The sequence below is a fragment of the Peromyscus californicus genome, unplaced genomic scaffold, assembly GCF_007827085.1.
Source record: "Peromyscus californicus insignis strain IS unplaced genomic scaffold, ASM782708v3 Scaffold_23__1_contigs__length_62951481, whole genome shotgun sequence".
Lineage (NCBI taxonomy): Eukaryota > Metazoa > Chordata > Mammalia > Rodentia > Cricetidae > Peromyscus > Peromyscus californicus.
Window position 1 is genome coordinate 9910396 of NW_026294534.1, and position 17246 is coordinate 9927641.

Genomic DNA, 17246 nt, shown 5'->3' on the forward strand with positions numbered 1-17246 from the left:
AGCCCCTGTGTGTGCCCCTCAGCCTCCAGTCCTACAGCTTGGTAGTATTTTAACTAGCCATCCTGATGGACTCATGAAGATGGAAAGAGGACTATCTAGGTCACGTGCTCTTCTCTGGAGACCCTCCTGCCTCCCTGGCTTTCTGGTCCCTCTGTGATTCTCCTGGCAGAGGGTACAGCAGCCTCACACTGTTCTTCAGACTTTGGGAACTTGCCGTGTTGTGGGCGTGGTACCGTGGCTGTCCTTAGCTTTTCTCGTGAGCATCAGCTGCTGCTTTGTAGGCATGCTTTTCCAGGGATTGTCCTCGCTGCTGCACGGCTAGTGGCCAGGCTTTCTCCCTAGCCCCGCATGCAGGCACATAATACAGACATGCTAAACTGAAGCCTCGAGGCTGACCACATGCCCAGGCCTACCCCCATAGCCTTGCACACCTGGCCGCACAGCTCCCCGAGAGCTGGCCTCCAACCCTATGCATGATAAGTGTCCAAAGCCTTCTGACTCAACCCTGTGCATTACCTGAGGAGTCTCAGAGCCACCACCTCCAAACTATGGTGTGGGATTTCCTGCCCCGATGCTGCCCTGTACGCCTGCCAATGTTTGCTTTCTGAATATTGGTTAATGAGCTTTCAACATGGCTGGTGAGTTCCTTACCACCCTGCCGAGCACTGTCAAGGATGAACACTGTCTGGGGAGCTCTGGACTGATGTCCTCTGCTGCTGGGCCTTGCTGTCCAACTCTGCACCTTGTGTTCTCCAGACCCCTCTGGTGGAGACCCACGCAATGTGGCAATATTGATTATTTGAAAGTCAGAAGGGAGGTGATTTTAGGGAAATGCAACAGGTCTTCGAAGTTGATTTCAGAAGGTGATGTTCATTTTTCCATTACTATGAGTGTATGTGAACTTTTAAATAATTCTTAGTGCAGTTTGTCTCAGTTAGATTAACATTATACTATTAAAACTTACATAGTGACTTACTTATAACATACTTCCATTATACTTTGTCTTACTTTGTTATCTTTAATGTACTAGAGTCTGAACTGAGCCTTGTGCTTGCTCGTAAAGCAAACACTTGGCCACTGAGCCATGTCCCCAGCCATTAAAAAGCTGATAGTCCCTTTTCTATTCCGCCTGTTTTTAGAGGTAACAGTTTATTTTCTTTGCTTACCCTTCTTAGAGAAGGCACATGCACAATGCACAGGGGTCTTTGGATAATGTTTTTTTTCTCTTGTGCCGAATTTTCTGATTGCCATTATATTGTCTTATGCTCCCTGTTCACGATGCCCTTTCTTTTAGATTTCCAGGGGGTTATCTTTGCTCCTTTCCCTTGGCTGTCTGTTTTTCTTCCTTCTTGGGTGTTAATCACTTGAGGGTCTAACCTTCTTCGCTGTGCGTCCCTGGGCTTGGCCAGCCCAGCTCTGTGCTGCACTATACAGTATGCATCACAGCACACGGTGTCTCCAGAGGCCCACCATCTGCAGCCTTCCTGCTCTGTGTTACACTGCCTGCACATGTGGCCAGGCCTGGGTGGTAGAGTGGAGACTGTGCCCTTCCCAGACAGAGGGGTGGTTGCTTTGGAGTGGGTCTTGGAAACCTGGGACTTGATGGGAATGTTTCAGGTTGCGAAGACTTGGGGTCATCAGCATTGTTAGCTCGTGCATGAAGTCTGGCTGTGGTGCAGGTGAGCTGCCAGGAAGAAGTCGTCTCAAGAGTTGGCCCAGATTCACACACTTTCAGCAGGGAGGGTGCACATGACCCTCCCAGGGAGACAAGGATACAGTATCTAAGGAGAAGAGAGCTTGCTTAGGTGGCCAGAAAACAGAGGCCGATTGTTGGAAGTCCAACCTTAACCTAAAAGTGGGTTATCCCTCCTTTGATCTTGGAGTTCCTGTTTCAAAGGAACCATACCGTCAGTCAGCAGCATCACAGTACTCTGGCAGCCTGTGGGCAGAGCTCTGTCTCACTTCAGAGGTCTTTATTCTCATACCATGCCATGCCCTTCGGAGCCTGTGAACCTCAGAGGAAACTGTGTCTACAGGCTACAGGGCTGTGAAGGGCTGTGAGTACCACATGGGATGGCTGTTTATATGAATGTTAGGGCAGGTGAGGGAAAAGTGTATGCATGTGGCTGTATACACACCTGCATTTTTGTGTGCATGCATGCATGAATGCACACACATGCACCTAACCATGTTTAGAACAATTGCACCTGTTGCATGAAAGGTAGGCTGGGCCACTGGGGTGCAAAGCCGTCCCGCAACACTGTTGTGAACAGAATTCCCACTAAAGGAGCACCATGGCAGGGAGCACACCACCGTGGCGTAGCTTGCCCATTGCCTCTGTCCAACAGCCCCGTTCAGCCCCCTTTGCTCATGGAATTTGTACTCAGAGGCTCAGCGCTACTGGTCAGGAGAGAGAAGAAGCTGAGACCTTGTTTCCTCGGAGCTAAGAGAACTCACACAGCAGGGAAGTCACACTGATGATGTCATTACCATCGGAATCCTGGGGCTCGATGAGTGAGGAGTTAAATACTTACAGGATAGTCACATCAGTCACTTTAAAATTTGCATTAAATCTTGCGTTCAGTCTTTACAGTCACTACGCTATTGGTTCATACTTCATTTAAGTCATGGCAGAACTCATCCCAGATCTCTGGAACTTTTTCCAACTAAAATACATTTGTGGCTTCCAGGGGTTCAGGAAAGGGAGGGAGACATTAGAAAGGCAGGGAGGACCTTTGGCTTCTCTTTGGTCTCTTCACCCTCAGTAAGGACAGGCTCTCCTCAAGATGCTGTATGCATCACAGAATGTTTTGAAAATGGTGCAGTCCTCCTGACGACTGAGTCATGTCACACATCACCACTGTATTGCAGCAGGATCTGAGGAACCACGTGACAGGCCCTGCAATGAGCTTTTATGTAAACATCTCATTATTAGTTCTTGAAAGACGCTTCGAGGCTTATGACAGTACTGCCCCCATCTTACAGATAAAGAAACTGATACTTAATTTATAGAAAGCAAGGAATGTGCCTAGAGACATGGTCCCATCCTGCCTGCTGTCCTCTGTGTCTTCCACATGCCACAGGCTCTGTGAACCAGGGCTGGTTCCAGGGCCCCTGAACTCCCCATGTTGAATACAACAAGCACTGTGATCACAGTTGGTACTTGGTTTGTGTTTTTTGCGGGGAGGTGTGGTCCTGTTTCTCTGTCCCCATGCTTAGTTACTGAGCTCAAGAGGCACTAAAAATGTTTTCTTTTAAGATGGATCCTGGAACTCGGAACCCCAGCAAGTGATCAAATTGGGCGTCCTGCCTGTCAAAAGCCTTCTCCTGGTGGAAGGCGCGCTGTGGGCAGCCTCGGGAGGGCAGGTGTTCATGGCCAGCCTGGAGACGCACACTATAGAGGTGAGTGCTGTCAAGCACACCCTGCTGCCGCATGCTGTGGACAGGGTGTGTCCCAGCAGCACAGGCATTCTGCAGTGTGGGTGGCAGGAACGGGTGGTGCATTCTGGGGCTGCGTGTGAGAGGAAACGATTATGGGCTTTGCTTAGAAAGATACAATTAACTAGAAAATTCAGCTATTTCCTAACCTCTTCTCCGGGGCATGGATGCTATGTGTTTACCTGCTAAGTAGTGGAATCATTGCTTTAAAAATACATTCACTATAAACAGCCCTCAGGGATACATGGAACATCAGCTCTTGACTGAAGTGTTATTTCTCATCAGTAGGCCGGGGGATCATTCCTGGGATGCAGGAAACCAGTCCAGGCTTCCTAAATCAAAAAACCTCTGTGTGGGAACTTTAACAAAGGGGAAATCATAGACTCACAGGGTGAAAAGCAGGATTAGTGTGCGAATCACTGTGCTGTGGAGGATTCCTCTCCCAAGACCCCAGACACTAGAAGTTGCTACAGTAGGGAAAGAAATTGTGACTTAGCATCATCACTTTTCACACGTAATACTTAGTACACATACACCAACATATTCATGTTCAGATTTGGGGAAATATTTCCTGTACATTTGACCTATAATTAACATGCTAGGTGTACAGCAAGGTCTTCCTAGACATGGAGAGAGAGACAACCAGCCCAGTAGAGAGCGATCAGAGGGCCTGAGAGGCAACGGACAGGAAAGGAAATGCACAGTCGCACCGCCCGGGGCCTCGGTGATGGCAGCGTGGCTTACACAGCGAGGTTCTGTTATGTGTGTAAACTTTAGATTCTTGGAAAGATTGAGCAGGAAGTTCAGATTGCAGCGGCTCTCTGCCCCCTCCCCCCCACCCCTCCCCCTTCAGCACACCCTCCATGCACTCCCCTTCCTTGCCCTCGGCGCCTATATGTGTGCCATGTTTGTTTGCATCAGCAGGCCTGAATTGACATGTCAGTGCTGTTACTTTGGAGATACAGATGTGCAGTGACACGTGTCCATTGCAGCCCTGAACACAGCCGTTCCCTCTCTAAACACCCCCTGTCCTTCTCTGGTTTACTCCTCTTCCCCTCTGTGGTAACCTCCCATCTCTTAGACTCTGCTTTTCAGTTCGTCAAAGGAAAGGTAGTCGGAGGAACCCCAAACAAACCTCCGCAGGGGCAGCTGGTCAAGCACAGGCATGCTATGCGGTGTGAAAGCAATGCGCGCAGGCAGTGAGGACGCATGTCATTCACAAACCACACCTGCAACGTAATGCTGCATCGACTGCCTGTGGTCACATCTGCTGCGTATATGTTGCAGCTCACAGCTATATAATCTGTATATTCGTCATTGTGCCGTTGGCATTTTCTAGCCATAGCTTACACTGCTTACTGGACAGACTGCTCGTGCCCAGTCACCCATCTGTCTTTTACTGTCTCTCACCCTGCCCTTCCCTGTGTAAGCTCAGGTCACATGGACACTGTTTTTTTTTTTTTTTTTTTCTTTAGCCATTAAAAATGAATCATATTGCTGGGCGGTGGTGGTGCACACCTTTAATCCCAGCACTTGGGAGGCAGAGTCAGGCAGAACTCTGAGAGGCCAGCGTGCTCTACAGTGTGAGTTCCAGGACATCCAGGGCTACACAGAGAAACACTGTCTCAAAAAACAACACAAAACAAAAAACCACAGCAACAAACCAATCTTCACAAAAATTTTCTTTAAGTGTCACACAAGAGGTATTAGGTTTTTTCCTCTGGGGTGTGGCTTATTTAATCTGACATGTTGGAACGGCTGTTCAGAAATCTGCAAATCAAACTGCCACCATCATAGCTTCAGAAAACATTTTTGGGTCATCTCTGGTGGAGTTGGCCAGCTCACCATAGCAGGGCCTCAGGCATTTTGCTAAGAGTTCACATGTCATGTTTTCAGACACTGTTCAGACATCTATTTCAGGACATTCGTTGGTGGCTTGATCTGTCACCTCAGGGAGAGAGTGGAACTTAAGCTCCAGGTGCAGAGAACTCAGGGTGGTTGTGGTGCTGGGAATGGAATCAAGGACCCCATGCATGCTTTGCACTCCACTACCTAGCCACGCTCCCGCCTCCAGAGCTGTAATGTAGTGTCCCCTGACTGTGACATTGAACTCATCAGTGCGGATGCTGTCTCAGGCCTGCAGACTCCCAAGGGCAGTTTCAGGGTCAGGAGGTGAGGCTCAATTAGAACCAGGAGGTTTCTACCCGGGGCAGAGATGGAGCCAGCACTGTTTCCTGGGCAGACCCAGGCTGTCCCTGAACTGAGGATCCTGCTACCTCAGCCTGAGCGCTGGGGTGACAGGAGTGTACCACTGCACCAGCATCTGTTTTCCTGATTCTTTTGTGAGGTGACTCCACTGTGTTCCCAAGACCCAGCCTGCCAGCTGGCCACAGGAGAGGCAGAAGGAGACATAGATGACATTTCCCCCCATAGTTTCATGGTCACTTTGGTTACTTTTATATCCACCTGTGAGTCACTGTTGTGGTAAGAACTTTCCCTTCAAGCACAGAGCCCTCCCTACCAAGTCACAGGTGCCGTGGCAACTTCCTAAAATTTTGTTGCAGCCCTTGTAGGTACCAGTGACGTCATCTTGTGAATAATGTTCCGAGAAAGTCCCAAACCCTATGTAGATGTGCTCCACAGGGCAGTCTTGCTGACTATCAAATGTCACCTTGCTGATTCTGTAGCCGAAGTCGCACAGGCCCACCCACAGCCCAACTCTCCGGGGCCCCTAGGTCAGGGCTGCTTGGTTGGTGAAGGGAAGTGCCCGTATCCAGCGCAGCCCATTGGAGCCGAAGTCACCATTTTTCATCAGGATGAAATCTTGCTAAAAGGAACATACACAAGCCAGAGTAATGTGTTGTTAGCTGTCTGTTGTTTTTATACTGAGACATATGACACTGTCCTAAGATTTTTTTTCCCCAAATGGCATGATCATCATCATCTACGTTGTTCATAAACTAAAAGCAGAAATGCCAGGGGTGCTGGCAGCCCTCCCCAGAGGGCTTCCAAGATAAGGCAGTGTTTCCCCTCGGCTTTATTGTGCCTCTGTGCTCCAGAGAGGCTCAGTGCTGGAGATCTCCAAGGCTCAAAGAGTAGAGCATCCAGAGCCAAGTGCTGGTCCCCTCTGTGCAGTTTTTAGCCTAAAAATAACTAAACACATTTATAGAGAGAAGCAAAACCTGCTTTTCTGGGAAAGTGAGATTCATGCTGTTCCTGTTTTGTGGGCAGCCACAGCTGAGATGTGGGTGCAGCCCAGGAACTCAACCTGTGTTCACCCAGCTGGACTGGGGGTGCTCCTGCTGGAGGGGGCTGCCTCCCTGCACAGGGTGGAGAGCACCAGGAAAGTAAGAGCACCAGGAGCTGCTAGGAAGGAGGTTCTGGAGCTGAGGCATCTTCGCAGCTGCTGCAGGGCTGGGCGGGAATGCTCACGGGCCAGGGTGTCCTGTGTTTGGGGTCTAGAATCTGGCAGGTCTGGGCAGAACACCTGCCAGATGACCCCTGGGCCTCCTGCAAAGCATGAGGGGAGTTCCTAGTGCTGATTGTCACCTAGTGGAAGAGCTGTATTCTCCACATTGTATTTCTGTGTCTCTATATGCGTGTGAGCGTGCGTGTGTGTGCGTGCGTGCGTGCGTGCGTGCGTGCGTGCGTGTGTGTGTGTGTGTGTGTGTGTGTGTTTAAAACTCGAGCCTCAACACCTAATAGAGGCCCAAAGCAATCTGACATTTAGGAACAGGCTGACTTCTCTAGGGTTCTGGTAGATGCTAACTTCACAGCATTTTCTCTTAGAGCCATGGGGCACGGTTATTGCTTCCCTCCTGGAACTGCTTAATTCTAAAGACTGCTTTCCTTGCTCTCGAGTTTCTACCATATATAGTGCTTTTGACTAACTCAGATAGTCGGAAGGAAAGGGGGATAACGGGACAGATGGAACGAACAGCCAGGACAGCGATACAGCAACATCACAGTGGTCTCCAACCATGCTCTTCCTTATGATAATTAGCACAGCCGTGCAGACCAGGGCTCCACACATGCATCTTGGCATCCCTCTGAGACGTGCTCAGAAACAGTTTTGGAGGAACAGATCTGTCCTAGGGTTTCTGTTGCTGTGACAAAACACCATGACCAAAAAGCAAGTTGGGGAGGAGAGGGTTTATTTGGCTTATACTTGCATATGGCTGTTCATCATTGAAGGAAGTCAGGACAGGAACTCAAACAGGGCAGGAACCTGGAGGCAGGAGTTGATGTAGAGACCATGAAGGGGTGTTTCTTACTGACTTAATCCTCAGGGTTTGCTCAGACTGCTTTTGTATAGAACCCAGGACCACCAGCTCAAGGATGGCCCCACAATGGGCTGGGCCCTCCCACATCAATCTTAAGAGTTCACCTGGAAGACATGAGAAAGAAAACCCCAGGGGATTGTCAGAGGGAGATGGGACTCCTGGAGGAACTGTGGTTCTCAGGCTGGGTGAAGCGTGGGCCAATGGGGTGAGGGGTGAGGGGATATAACAGGTTGACAGCGCCAGGAAACCCCCACATTAACAGGAGCCTAGATTTTTCACCTCAGTATATAGATTCCAGGGGTGCTGAAGAGGTCTGGACTGCCCCCCAGCTTCCTGGTCTATGGGTGGAGATGGGAATAGCCAGGTCTGCTGGAGCTAGCACCTTTGACCTCATGCCCTATAGCAGACTTGTGCATTTCCCTATTGAATGTCACACTTGCCACGTGACATTGAGCACCGAGGGACCTTAGATACAGAACAGATGTTATGAAATGGGTTTTTTCTTCTGAGACAGTACTTCCAGCCCTTCAAGTGCTGCAGACTGCAAGTCACATTGAGGAAGTTGCTGGGAATTGGTGACCCCGGAGCTGAGGCCACGCAGGCTTCCAGGGAAGGTTGGGTAGGCTTTGTGACGACGTGGACAGGAAGGAGGAGCCTTGTTATTTAGTCCCCCAGTGCTGTGTCCTCACGTGCCGTGGTTTCTCGTTCTGCTTTTCCAAGCCTCTTTGGAGGTCCTGTCACTCAGCTGCCACAGGTTTCCAGGGGCAGTTGCCGCTCTGCCTTGAACTCACGTGAGGGGCAGTAGTGATCAAGACTTGTGCCCCAAATGCGCGGAGTCATTTTCCCTGCAGGCAACATGAGCACTAGGCAAACAGCAGGAAGGGAGGACTCCTTCAGCACTTACAGAAACCAGGTCCTGCAAGGCAAAGTGTCCTGCCTCGTCCTCCACCCGAGGCTTGGCAGTCTGGCTGCTATGAGGAAGTTGATGCCAGTTTCCAGAGACCAGGGCAGCTAGGCAGCTGTAACCTTCGCTGGTCCATGAGAACAGTACACAGAACAGTCTGACCCTCCCCTGACCCCATGTGCCTTGCTTGTCCGTACTCAAAGCCACTCCTTTCTCTAGTCCCTGGCACTGGATCATGCCCAGGGTACCCCCAGCTGGCTGTCTCAAGAACAGAGCAGTTGCAGGATCCTGGGCTGGTGACATTGATTCCTCATATCTGGATCACATGCTCCACGTGAAAGGTCCCTGTTTCTTTGTGGTCTGAGCTAAATCACAGCAGTCTACAGTATGTGTTATGGACAGAGTTACATGGGAAGTAGACGTATCTGTTCATTCTTCCTCCAGTGACGCCTGACTATATAGGGTGTGTGTGTGTGTGCGTGCGCGTGTGTGTGTGTGTGTGTGTGTGTGTGTGTGTGTGTGTGTGTGTGTGTGCGCGCATGTGTGCATCTCAGAATCTTAAAGACCATGCCAGTACTGAGACTTTAGGGGATAGACCTGGCCGCCATCAGCTTTCTTCAGCATTCCAGGAAGTATCCCAGTATGCAGCCTGAGCTCCAGGGTAAAGCACAGCCCCATGGGGGTGGCAGCACCAGCCACATGCTCTGTTCTCAGTGTGAAGGCATCGAGGAAGACCTGTCCCCGGGGCCATCCAGTGAATATCAGACATTGTGCTCAGTATGAGCCCACAGAGAAGCCTAGGGACCAGGCCAGTGCTAGGGTGTCAGGGCACAGAGAGGAAGATGGGTGTTGGAATAGCAACTGTGTAAACGAGATCATGAGGTGTACACAGTTTCCCACCTCCTCCTCTTCTGCCCACACACAGTTGGCTGTTATTGCCAGAGATGCTGGGGGTGGATTGGGTGGGTGTTGGGTTAGAAGGAGGACGTGAATTTGCTAAGAGATAGTCCTCCGGTACAGAATCCCTAAGGAATCTGGAACGACACTAGCAGACTGAAACAAAACAACACAACATTCAGCAAGGTCAGAGGGTACAAGATCAATATCCAAAAAATCAATCTAGTTTGTGTCTGCCCGCAGCCAGCAGCCTGAAAACCAGGCCAAGGAGACAAGGTCAGGAGACGTTCCCATACACCTCCTAACCTGGACTCTGCCAGCCACGTACAAGCAGAGCCGCTCCTACCCTGGAATCTTCCACTGAAATGAGATCCAGTGAATGCAGGGTGTAGCTCAGACCAGCCCTTCTGGGAGCATCTGTGAGGGTGTGGGGTACTATGTCTCTGTGACAGGGGTCATGTGCCTTCCCCCTTGTTCTCCTAGGACACAGATCTATGTCTGCTCCCCTCCCCCAGGGGGGTATTTAAGTTGTTCAAATTAAGAGCACTATGCAAGATTGATATTTAGTGTGAATTTCCTGACTTCCTCGGGTCTTGCTACCCTGTACCCCGACTTGGCTTTGGCCACCACACCCCATCTGGTCTCAAGATGGCCACGTAGCTGTCTGTTGCCAGTCAGGCCTTGTGCAGTGTGGTGCTGTTTAGGGTGTCGGTGGGGGAATGGGATTCCACAGGACCGCCTGCTTCAGGCAGGCCTCGGGAGAGGTGGCCCTGTGACGGTGTTATGTCTTGTCCTAGACTGTAGGAGAAGGGCTAGCTTCCTCCTCATTCCCCCGGCTGTGCTTCCCACCACCCTCTTGCCAGGCTGCCCAGCAGACTCTGCCTCCTTGGGACCCAGGATCAGCAGCCATCCCCTCCTCAGCCCCTTTCATGGGTTGGGGTTGTCTTCTCAGCTCGTAGACGTGCCGGGGTCAGTGGAACGTAGCACTGTGTTCCCTGAAGCGCTTTTACCTGCTCAGGGAAACTCCACAAGAGCACTGTGAATCGGAAATGGATGTTGTTACAGTCATGGGTTTGAGCTCCAGCTGGACCCCAGATACTCAGGAGTGACTCAGCCTAGCCCCCATCGTGCGGTGGCTTTGCCACAGCACTGTTGTAGGCTCTGGCTGAACCCCTCACACCCTGTGTAACCCCGTTTCCTCTCCCCGCCCACCCCAGAACCAGCTGGAGGCCCACCAAGAGGAAGGGATGATCATCTCCCACATGGCTGTGGCTGGCGTTGGCATTTGGATTGCCTTCACCTCCGGGTCCACCCTCCGCCTCTTCCACACCGAGACCCTGAAGCACCTGCAGGATGTCAACATCGACGCCCCAGTGCATAGCATGTTGCCAGGTACTCTCCCTTGTGTGGCGTGCAGCCGGGTGCCTCAGAAGGAGGGGTGGAAGGCAGCAGAGGTTCAAGGAGCAGCCGAGACTGCAGCTGCCGGTGCACATGTAGCCAGTGTGGTCCACGGACCCTGGGTATTCACACATGCCCCGCATCTGTAGCTGCACAGCCACCGTGTGTGGTACCTGGCGTGAGTCCGTGTGTGGGCAGTGCGTATAACCGTGTAGCTTGTATGCACAGTTATGCAGCCTCTCTGTGAATATGATGAAGGCTGTGCTGATGGCCATAATGGACTGGATGGGGATGCCAGAGGCAAGACAAGGTAACTTCATGGTCCCGAATGTACCTGTTGCCAGCAGGAAATCGCTGAAGACTTTGAACAGGGAGGAGAAGAGACCATGCCAGGGTGGATCTGGGGAGGATCATCCTGCAGGGAGAGGCTGGAATGGGTCCTGCCCACCCTTTGTCCATAGGGTCCTGCCTAACAGACTGCAGGGAGAGTATGAGGGAAAGGTGGAAGTGGAGAGCACAGGAATGGGCTGAAGTTAGAAAGTAAGCAATGGGTGGTGAGGTGAGCTGGTCTCCTGTTAGCAGATGTGCTGTGTTAAGACAGTGTTCACATGTGGACCGCAGGTAAGCCAGTCACTGTAGGCCGATGACCCTGTTGGACAGTGTTCACATGTGGACCACAGGTAATCCAGTCACTGTAGGCCAATGTCCCTGTTGGACAGTGTTCACATCATGTGCATTAGTAGTCAGGAGATGTTCTCTGAGGGCCTGTGTGGTGCTCTGTTCAAGCAGCAGTGAGTTATATGACTGATATTATTTGTACATCACACTCAGACCAGATGCCGTGTGTGTGTGTGTGTGTGTGTGTGTGTGTGTGTGTGTGTGTGTGTGTGTGTGTGTTTGGTGTGTTGTGGATGGGGGAGTCTGGGTGGGTTTGTCTATTTGTCTGGTGAATTGTGGTGGGGAGGTGTCTGTGGGGAACAGGAGGCTCTGAGGGAAGGCTGCTGGCCCCTGTCCTGGCCACAAGCTGAGGCCTCTGATGGCATCACCTGTTCCCCCGTCTGGAAGGTAGAGGTTCAAGATCAAGGTGTGAGGTCTTGATAGGCTCTACTTCCTTGTTCATGTCCAGCATCTTCACACTGTGTTCACACAAAGTAGAGAGAGCATCAGCTTGTTCATATACAGCACCTTCACACTGTGTTCACACAAGGCAGAGAGCATCAGTTTGTTCATGTACAGCACCTTCACACCATGTCCACACAAGACAGAGAGAGCATCGGCTCTGATCCCTGCTGTAAGGTTGCTGAGTCCATCATGAGACCCAACCCTCACGCTGCCCTGTCTCCCAACCTAATCCTGTCTCCTCCCTCGGGTCCCACCTGCTGCTAATCTTATCACCTACAAAGATGAGAATGTATGAGAATACTGACTCATACAGTCCATCACAGTTAGCATTTCTGATGCCTTGGGAAAGCACTATAGTTTAGGGGTCACAGTGCAGAAAGGGTATGCACCTATCTTGTGACATGAGGAATAATGAGGAGGTAGAGGCAAGAAAAGATGGCAGTTGAGAAGATTCTGAGACCTCCAGGACACAGGCATCTAGGGATGCTGACAGCTGTTTTTTCTATGGGATTGACTGCCAACCTTTTTTTTTTTTCTTTTAAGATATTAATAGGCGTTTTATTTAGTTAGGAAAATAAAAGTTTTTGTAATACACATTATTTTTAGAAAATAAAAATGATTTAGCATCAGGATGGTGCCCAAAGCATGTTGCTGGGGACCTGTTTTAAGTAATATCCACCTGGACAGGTGTTTGCTATTGGAATCTATTGTCCCTTAGACAGAAACCAAGTCTGACACAGCAGCTGCCAACACATGCTTGCATCTGGCCAGAGAATGCCCTGCACCCTCTATTGACATGGAAAGCGACAGGAGTTAGATTGTTCTGTGATAAAGGCTTCTGGGGCCCAGATCCCTGACCCGGTACCCTGTGGCCTCCAGGGAAGCAGCTGTGGTTGCCATGGTTCCTGGAATCCTGAGAACCAACCACAGGAATGCTGTCTGGCCACAGCCCCTGCCACAGGGGCCCTGTTCTGCCTTGTGTTCATTCCCCTGCAGTTTCTGTCAGAGACTGGGGAGAGGAGGGGCCCACCAGTGAGTGCAGTGTGTGTGTTGGGATTTTGTGAAAATAATCCTTGTCCATGATACAGTGAAACCAACCAGCAGGAACACCAAGTGAACAGTGAGGTGGCTCCGGGGCTCTCCCTCGCTGACCCTCCAGTATTAGTGTTTCCCATGCCCTCCGTGTCCACCTCATTTTAAAAGTGAACTGTGCGCTGCTCTCCCCTGGCCTCTCATTGTCCTCCTGCTGTGGAGAAAGTGGGATGTGCTTGCTTGGCTTCGGAGCAGATCCACTGGCAGCACTTGATACAGACTCAGGCAAGCAGGGTGCATGCCAACCATGCACAATTGCCCACGTCCTCTCCTCTGCCTTACTGACCAGTGCGCGTCCCTGCCTCCCGGGAAGGCAGCCAGTCAGTTCTGGTTAGAAAACGCTTCTGGCCGGGCGGTGGTGGTGCACGCCTTTAATCCCAGCACTCGGGAGGCAGAGCCAGGCGGATCTCTGTGAGTTCGAGGCCAGCCTAGGCTACCAAGTGAGCTCCAGGAAAAGGCGCAAAGCTACACAGAGAAACCCTGTCTCAAAAAAAAAAGAAAACGCTTCTGGACCACTCAGCTTGGGTGTGCAGTGCTCTGCAGCTGAGCCACTGGCACGGTACCGTTGAGTTTCTTTCCGGGCCCTGTAGTTGGTGCTGCCCCCCTTCAGCCTTCTGCACTGTTTCCAGTTGGCCAAAGACTGGCTTGTCCCACCCTTCTCTGCAGAGCCCGACCCCTCAGCACTACCAGATTCACGGGATTGTGGGGTATGGGCCATTCTCCAGAGGCCTGCCCTGCCCACCTCACCACCTCTCCTCCCTCAGGCTAGAGGGTTTATCAGAGTCTCTCCACTGTGTTAACAGTTTGAATCTAACAATGCCTCCTGACAGCTCAGGAGTTAAAGGCTTTTTAAAGGATGGCTCATGAGGGCTCGGGCCTAATCCAGTTATGATTCATACTTTGATGGTTTTGAGAGGTAGTGGAAACTAGAAAATGGGGTCTAGTGAGAGGAGGTGTGTTGCTGGGGGGATGCCTTGCACAGATATCCCCCTCTGTACACACGGCCTTCGCGACTGTCATGAGGTGAGCAGCTTTCCTCGCCACATCCGCCTGGCACACTGGCCTGCCACAGGTGTAAAGGCACTGGAGCTGTGGACTGAAGCCGGGACCCACAGTCAGTCCTGCTTTTAAGTTGCGGGTGTCGGATAGTTGGTCACAGCTGTGAAAGTTGGGCGGATGCAAGCCACCTTGGACACAGGCTATGGTACCCTCTGTCATAGATCTTGATCTAGGTCTGTGCAGGTCATCAGTCTCATCAATCTGCTCCTTATTCATGTATGGGTGGAGCAGACAGGGCCGTCAGACCAGAGTGGACCGGAAAACCTGAAGTTGGACTGCGCTCTTCAGCATCCTGTGCTGTATGTTAAGTAGCTTCCACTCTACCGCTGGGAGGCTTGTCAGGCTTGCACACACACACACACACACACACACACACACACACACACACACACACCCCACCACTGCGTTCTTCCACTGGTGATGTGGTACTGTCCCACAGCCTGGTCACTGAGGAAGCGTAACTCAGAGCAGAGCTCTGCTGCAGTAAGATCTGAGTGGTTCTGTCTGTTGTGACCAACAGTAGTTCCTGCCATCCCAGAACGGTGCCGTGTGGGCTGCTCTGCTCTCCAGCACACGCTGTGGTTTAGAGAATCAAGCCAGTGTTTCATAGCAGTACGCACCACTGTCTTGTGTATAACCTGGGTGACCTGCTGTTTGTACTACAGTAAGTGCACATGTAGGTGTGTGTGTGAAGCAGCATGGGCAAGAGTCCTTTCATGCCATTGTTGGGAGTTATAAAGTCCAAGTAGATCCTGTAGACAGAGACACACCGAGTCAAAAAAAGAACAAAATTTGGAAGAGAAAAGATACTGGAATCATCAGAACTTGATCAGACCTAAGACCACCCTGTGGAACATATGAATCCATTCTTAGCAAGTCAACATCCCCTTGCATGTGGAATTCAGTTCTGAGGCCATTTAACATAGGCTCCTAATGAAACCACACTGAGCACAGGGCCGCCCAGCACTAGACCTTGGGTCGTGCCTGGGGCTCATTTGTTAGAACAAGCGTTGGACTCTGAGAACAGAGGCACAGAAGGTGTGGCTGCAGCTTGGGAAGGCCCCTCAGCAGCCTCGGTGTCACCACACAGGTGTTTCCTGTCTTGTCCTCAATACTCAAAGCAGGCAGAGCAGGGTGGGACACATTTACCCCCTGTGTCCCTGCCAAGCGGATACAGCTTCCAGAAGTGATGGGGCCAAATAAAAGTGTCATGTTTTTTATTAAAAAAAAAAACAAAAACAGTGTGAGTCTTACAATTGGCCTGGGCCTAGTCATAAGGGGGCTGGCGAGTTAAACTGCACTTCTGGAAATGTGTGACTCGGGGACTCCACGCAGGCACACACACAGCTGGAGCTTGGGCATCCTCTCTCTCCTGCTGACTGGGACTGACCTGGACAGCAGGTGAGGTGAGCATTTGAAAACAGCAAACAACCAGTTCCTGGGACAAGTTTCTCCTCAGTTCCTGAATAAAAAACAGGAAATAGTAGCATCTGGGACTCACCTGCTGTCTCTTTGTTACTCACTTTTATTGTTACTATTATTACTACTACTAATTACTAAGGAAGGCCACTTCTTTTGGTAGTTTCCGTCTGACCATCGTGACTTCAGGTCAGCGTTTTGGGCTCAGGGGACACCTGTGTGCCCCTCTGCTGCTGCACACCTAAGCCCCTGTATCTCAGCATCCCTGCAGGGCTTCTGTCCTCTCCAGGAAGCTGTTATCTGAATCTGACATGCTGTTCTGTGTATTCTCCTTGGAGAAACACACTTCTGACAGAAGGGATTTCTTTGAAAAGCCAATGGAACACTTCCCAGATTCTTACTATATATTCTTAAGATAATGTAGGTGTAAAAGTGAAATTTCTCTGAAAAAAATACCCACTGTTTACACGTAGGAGATTTAATCAGAGAGTGAAAGATACAAGATGTATTTCTGGGTGAATGAAAATATCTAGTGACTCTTTCATCCTTCATGCTTTGATGGTAAACTATTTTTTGGAGCCACTGAGTGAAATGGCATTACACACAATTTACCCTCTTAGCCCGTTAATTGTCTTTGAAGTGACATTACTTACAGTAAAAGTATTTCACAGGCTTCTTTAAAAAGCCCAGCTCAGATCAGCACTCTAAAAATTATGAATTCAGAAATTCTTATTTGTAGAAAAAATAAAGGGAAGTCAGTTTCCCAGTGTGAACCAGTTTGGGACGTCAGATGGGAACGCTCACAGCCATGTTGTCTGTGGAGCTTTACCTGCACACAGCAGCTGACTGGCAGCTGGGGTACATGCCTGCTCCTCAGGCAGCTGCTCTGAGCAGAGCTGGGGCCTTGGGGTGGGAGGGAGGGAGGGATTCTTGGAGTTGTGGGATTAATTCCTTCCCATGTTTTAAAAGGAAGTTCCTCAGACTCACGGGAACTTTCCATTCTCCCATCTGTTTTCCTGTCCCCCTGTGGGGGGACCCATGGGAGGACAGGTGGAGGAAGTGGCCCCTGTATGTCCGGGATGACCCACCAGCCTGCCCTGGCGTGGTTAACACACCAGTCAGCAATAACGGCCGTGAGTGACGGTGGGTGTCGACGTGCAGACTCCTCAGCAGCCTTTGAAAGCACCCGCTTGAGGACGTGGCCACGCGGGGTGAACTGCAATGCGTCTCTGAGGTCCACAGCATTCCACATAGACAGATTTGGAATCTCAGGGATTAAATACTGTTAGAGCTTTTTTAAAGACATGAAACAGATCAATGCTAAGAGGTTAAAAATGCCTTTTATTTTTAGAATACCTGTTTTGAAGTCTTAAGCATTTCATAAAAGTGACCTCTGAAGACACACAGTCCACTTTGGCCCTAGTATCTGCTTGCCAGAGGCAGATGTAGCAAAAATAACCTTTGTTCTACAGAAAACAAAGAGTTAGAGGGTGCCACATGAGTAAACTCGGTGCCTCTGTGCTGGTTGGCTTTGGGACTCCTTTCAACCCGGTGTCCACTTTCCGTGGAAGCAGAGTCCCTTGCAGCCCCCTGCCTCTCTGGAGCCTGCAAGAAGATCCCTGTGGCAATGCCGC

General features: G+C 50.6%; 1 protein-coding gene across 1 annotated transcript in view; it reads left to right on the forward strand.

Annotated features, from left to right (window-relative positions):
- Positions 1-17246, forward strand: part of Arhgef10 (Rho guanine nucleotide exchange factor 10) — a 91460-nt gene that overhangs the window by 69891 nt on the left and 4323 nt on the right. The window contains 2 exon segments of the mRNA XM_052751763.1: positions 3260-3402; positions 10740-10914. Of these exon segments, the coding sequence (XP_052607723.1) occupies positions 3260-3402; positions 10740-10914 (318 nt within the window).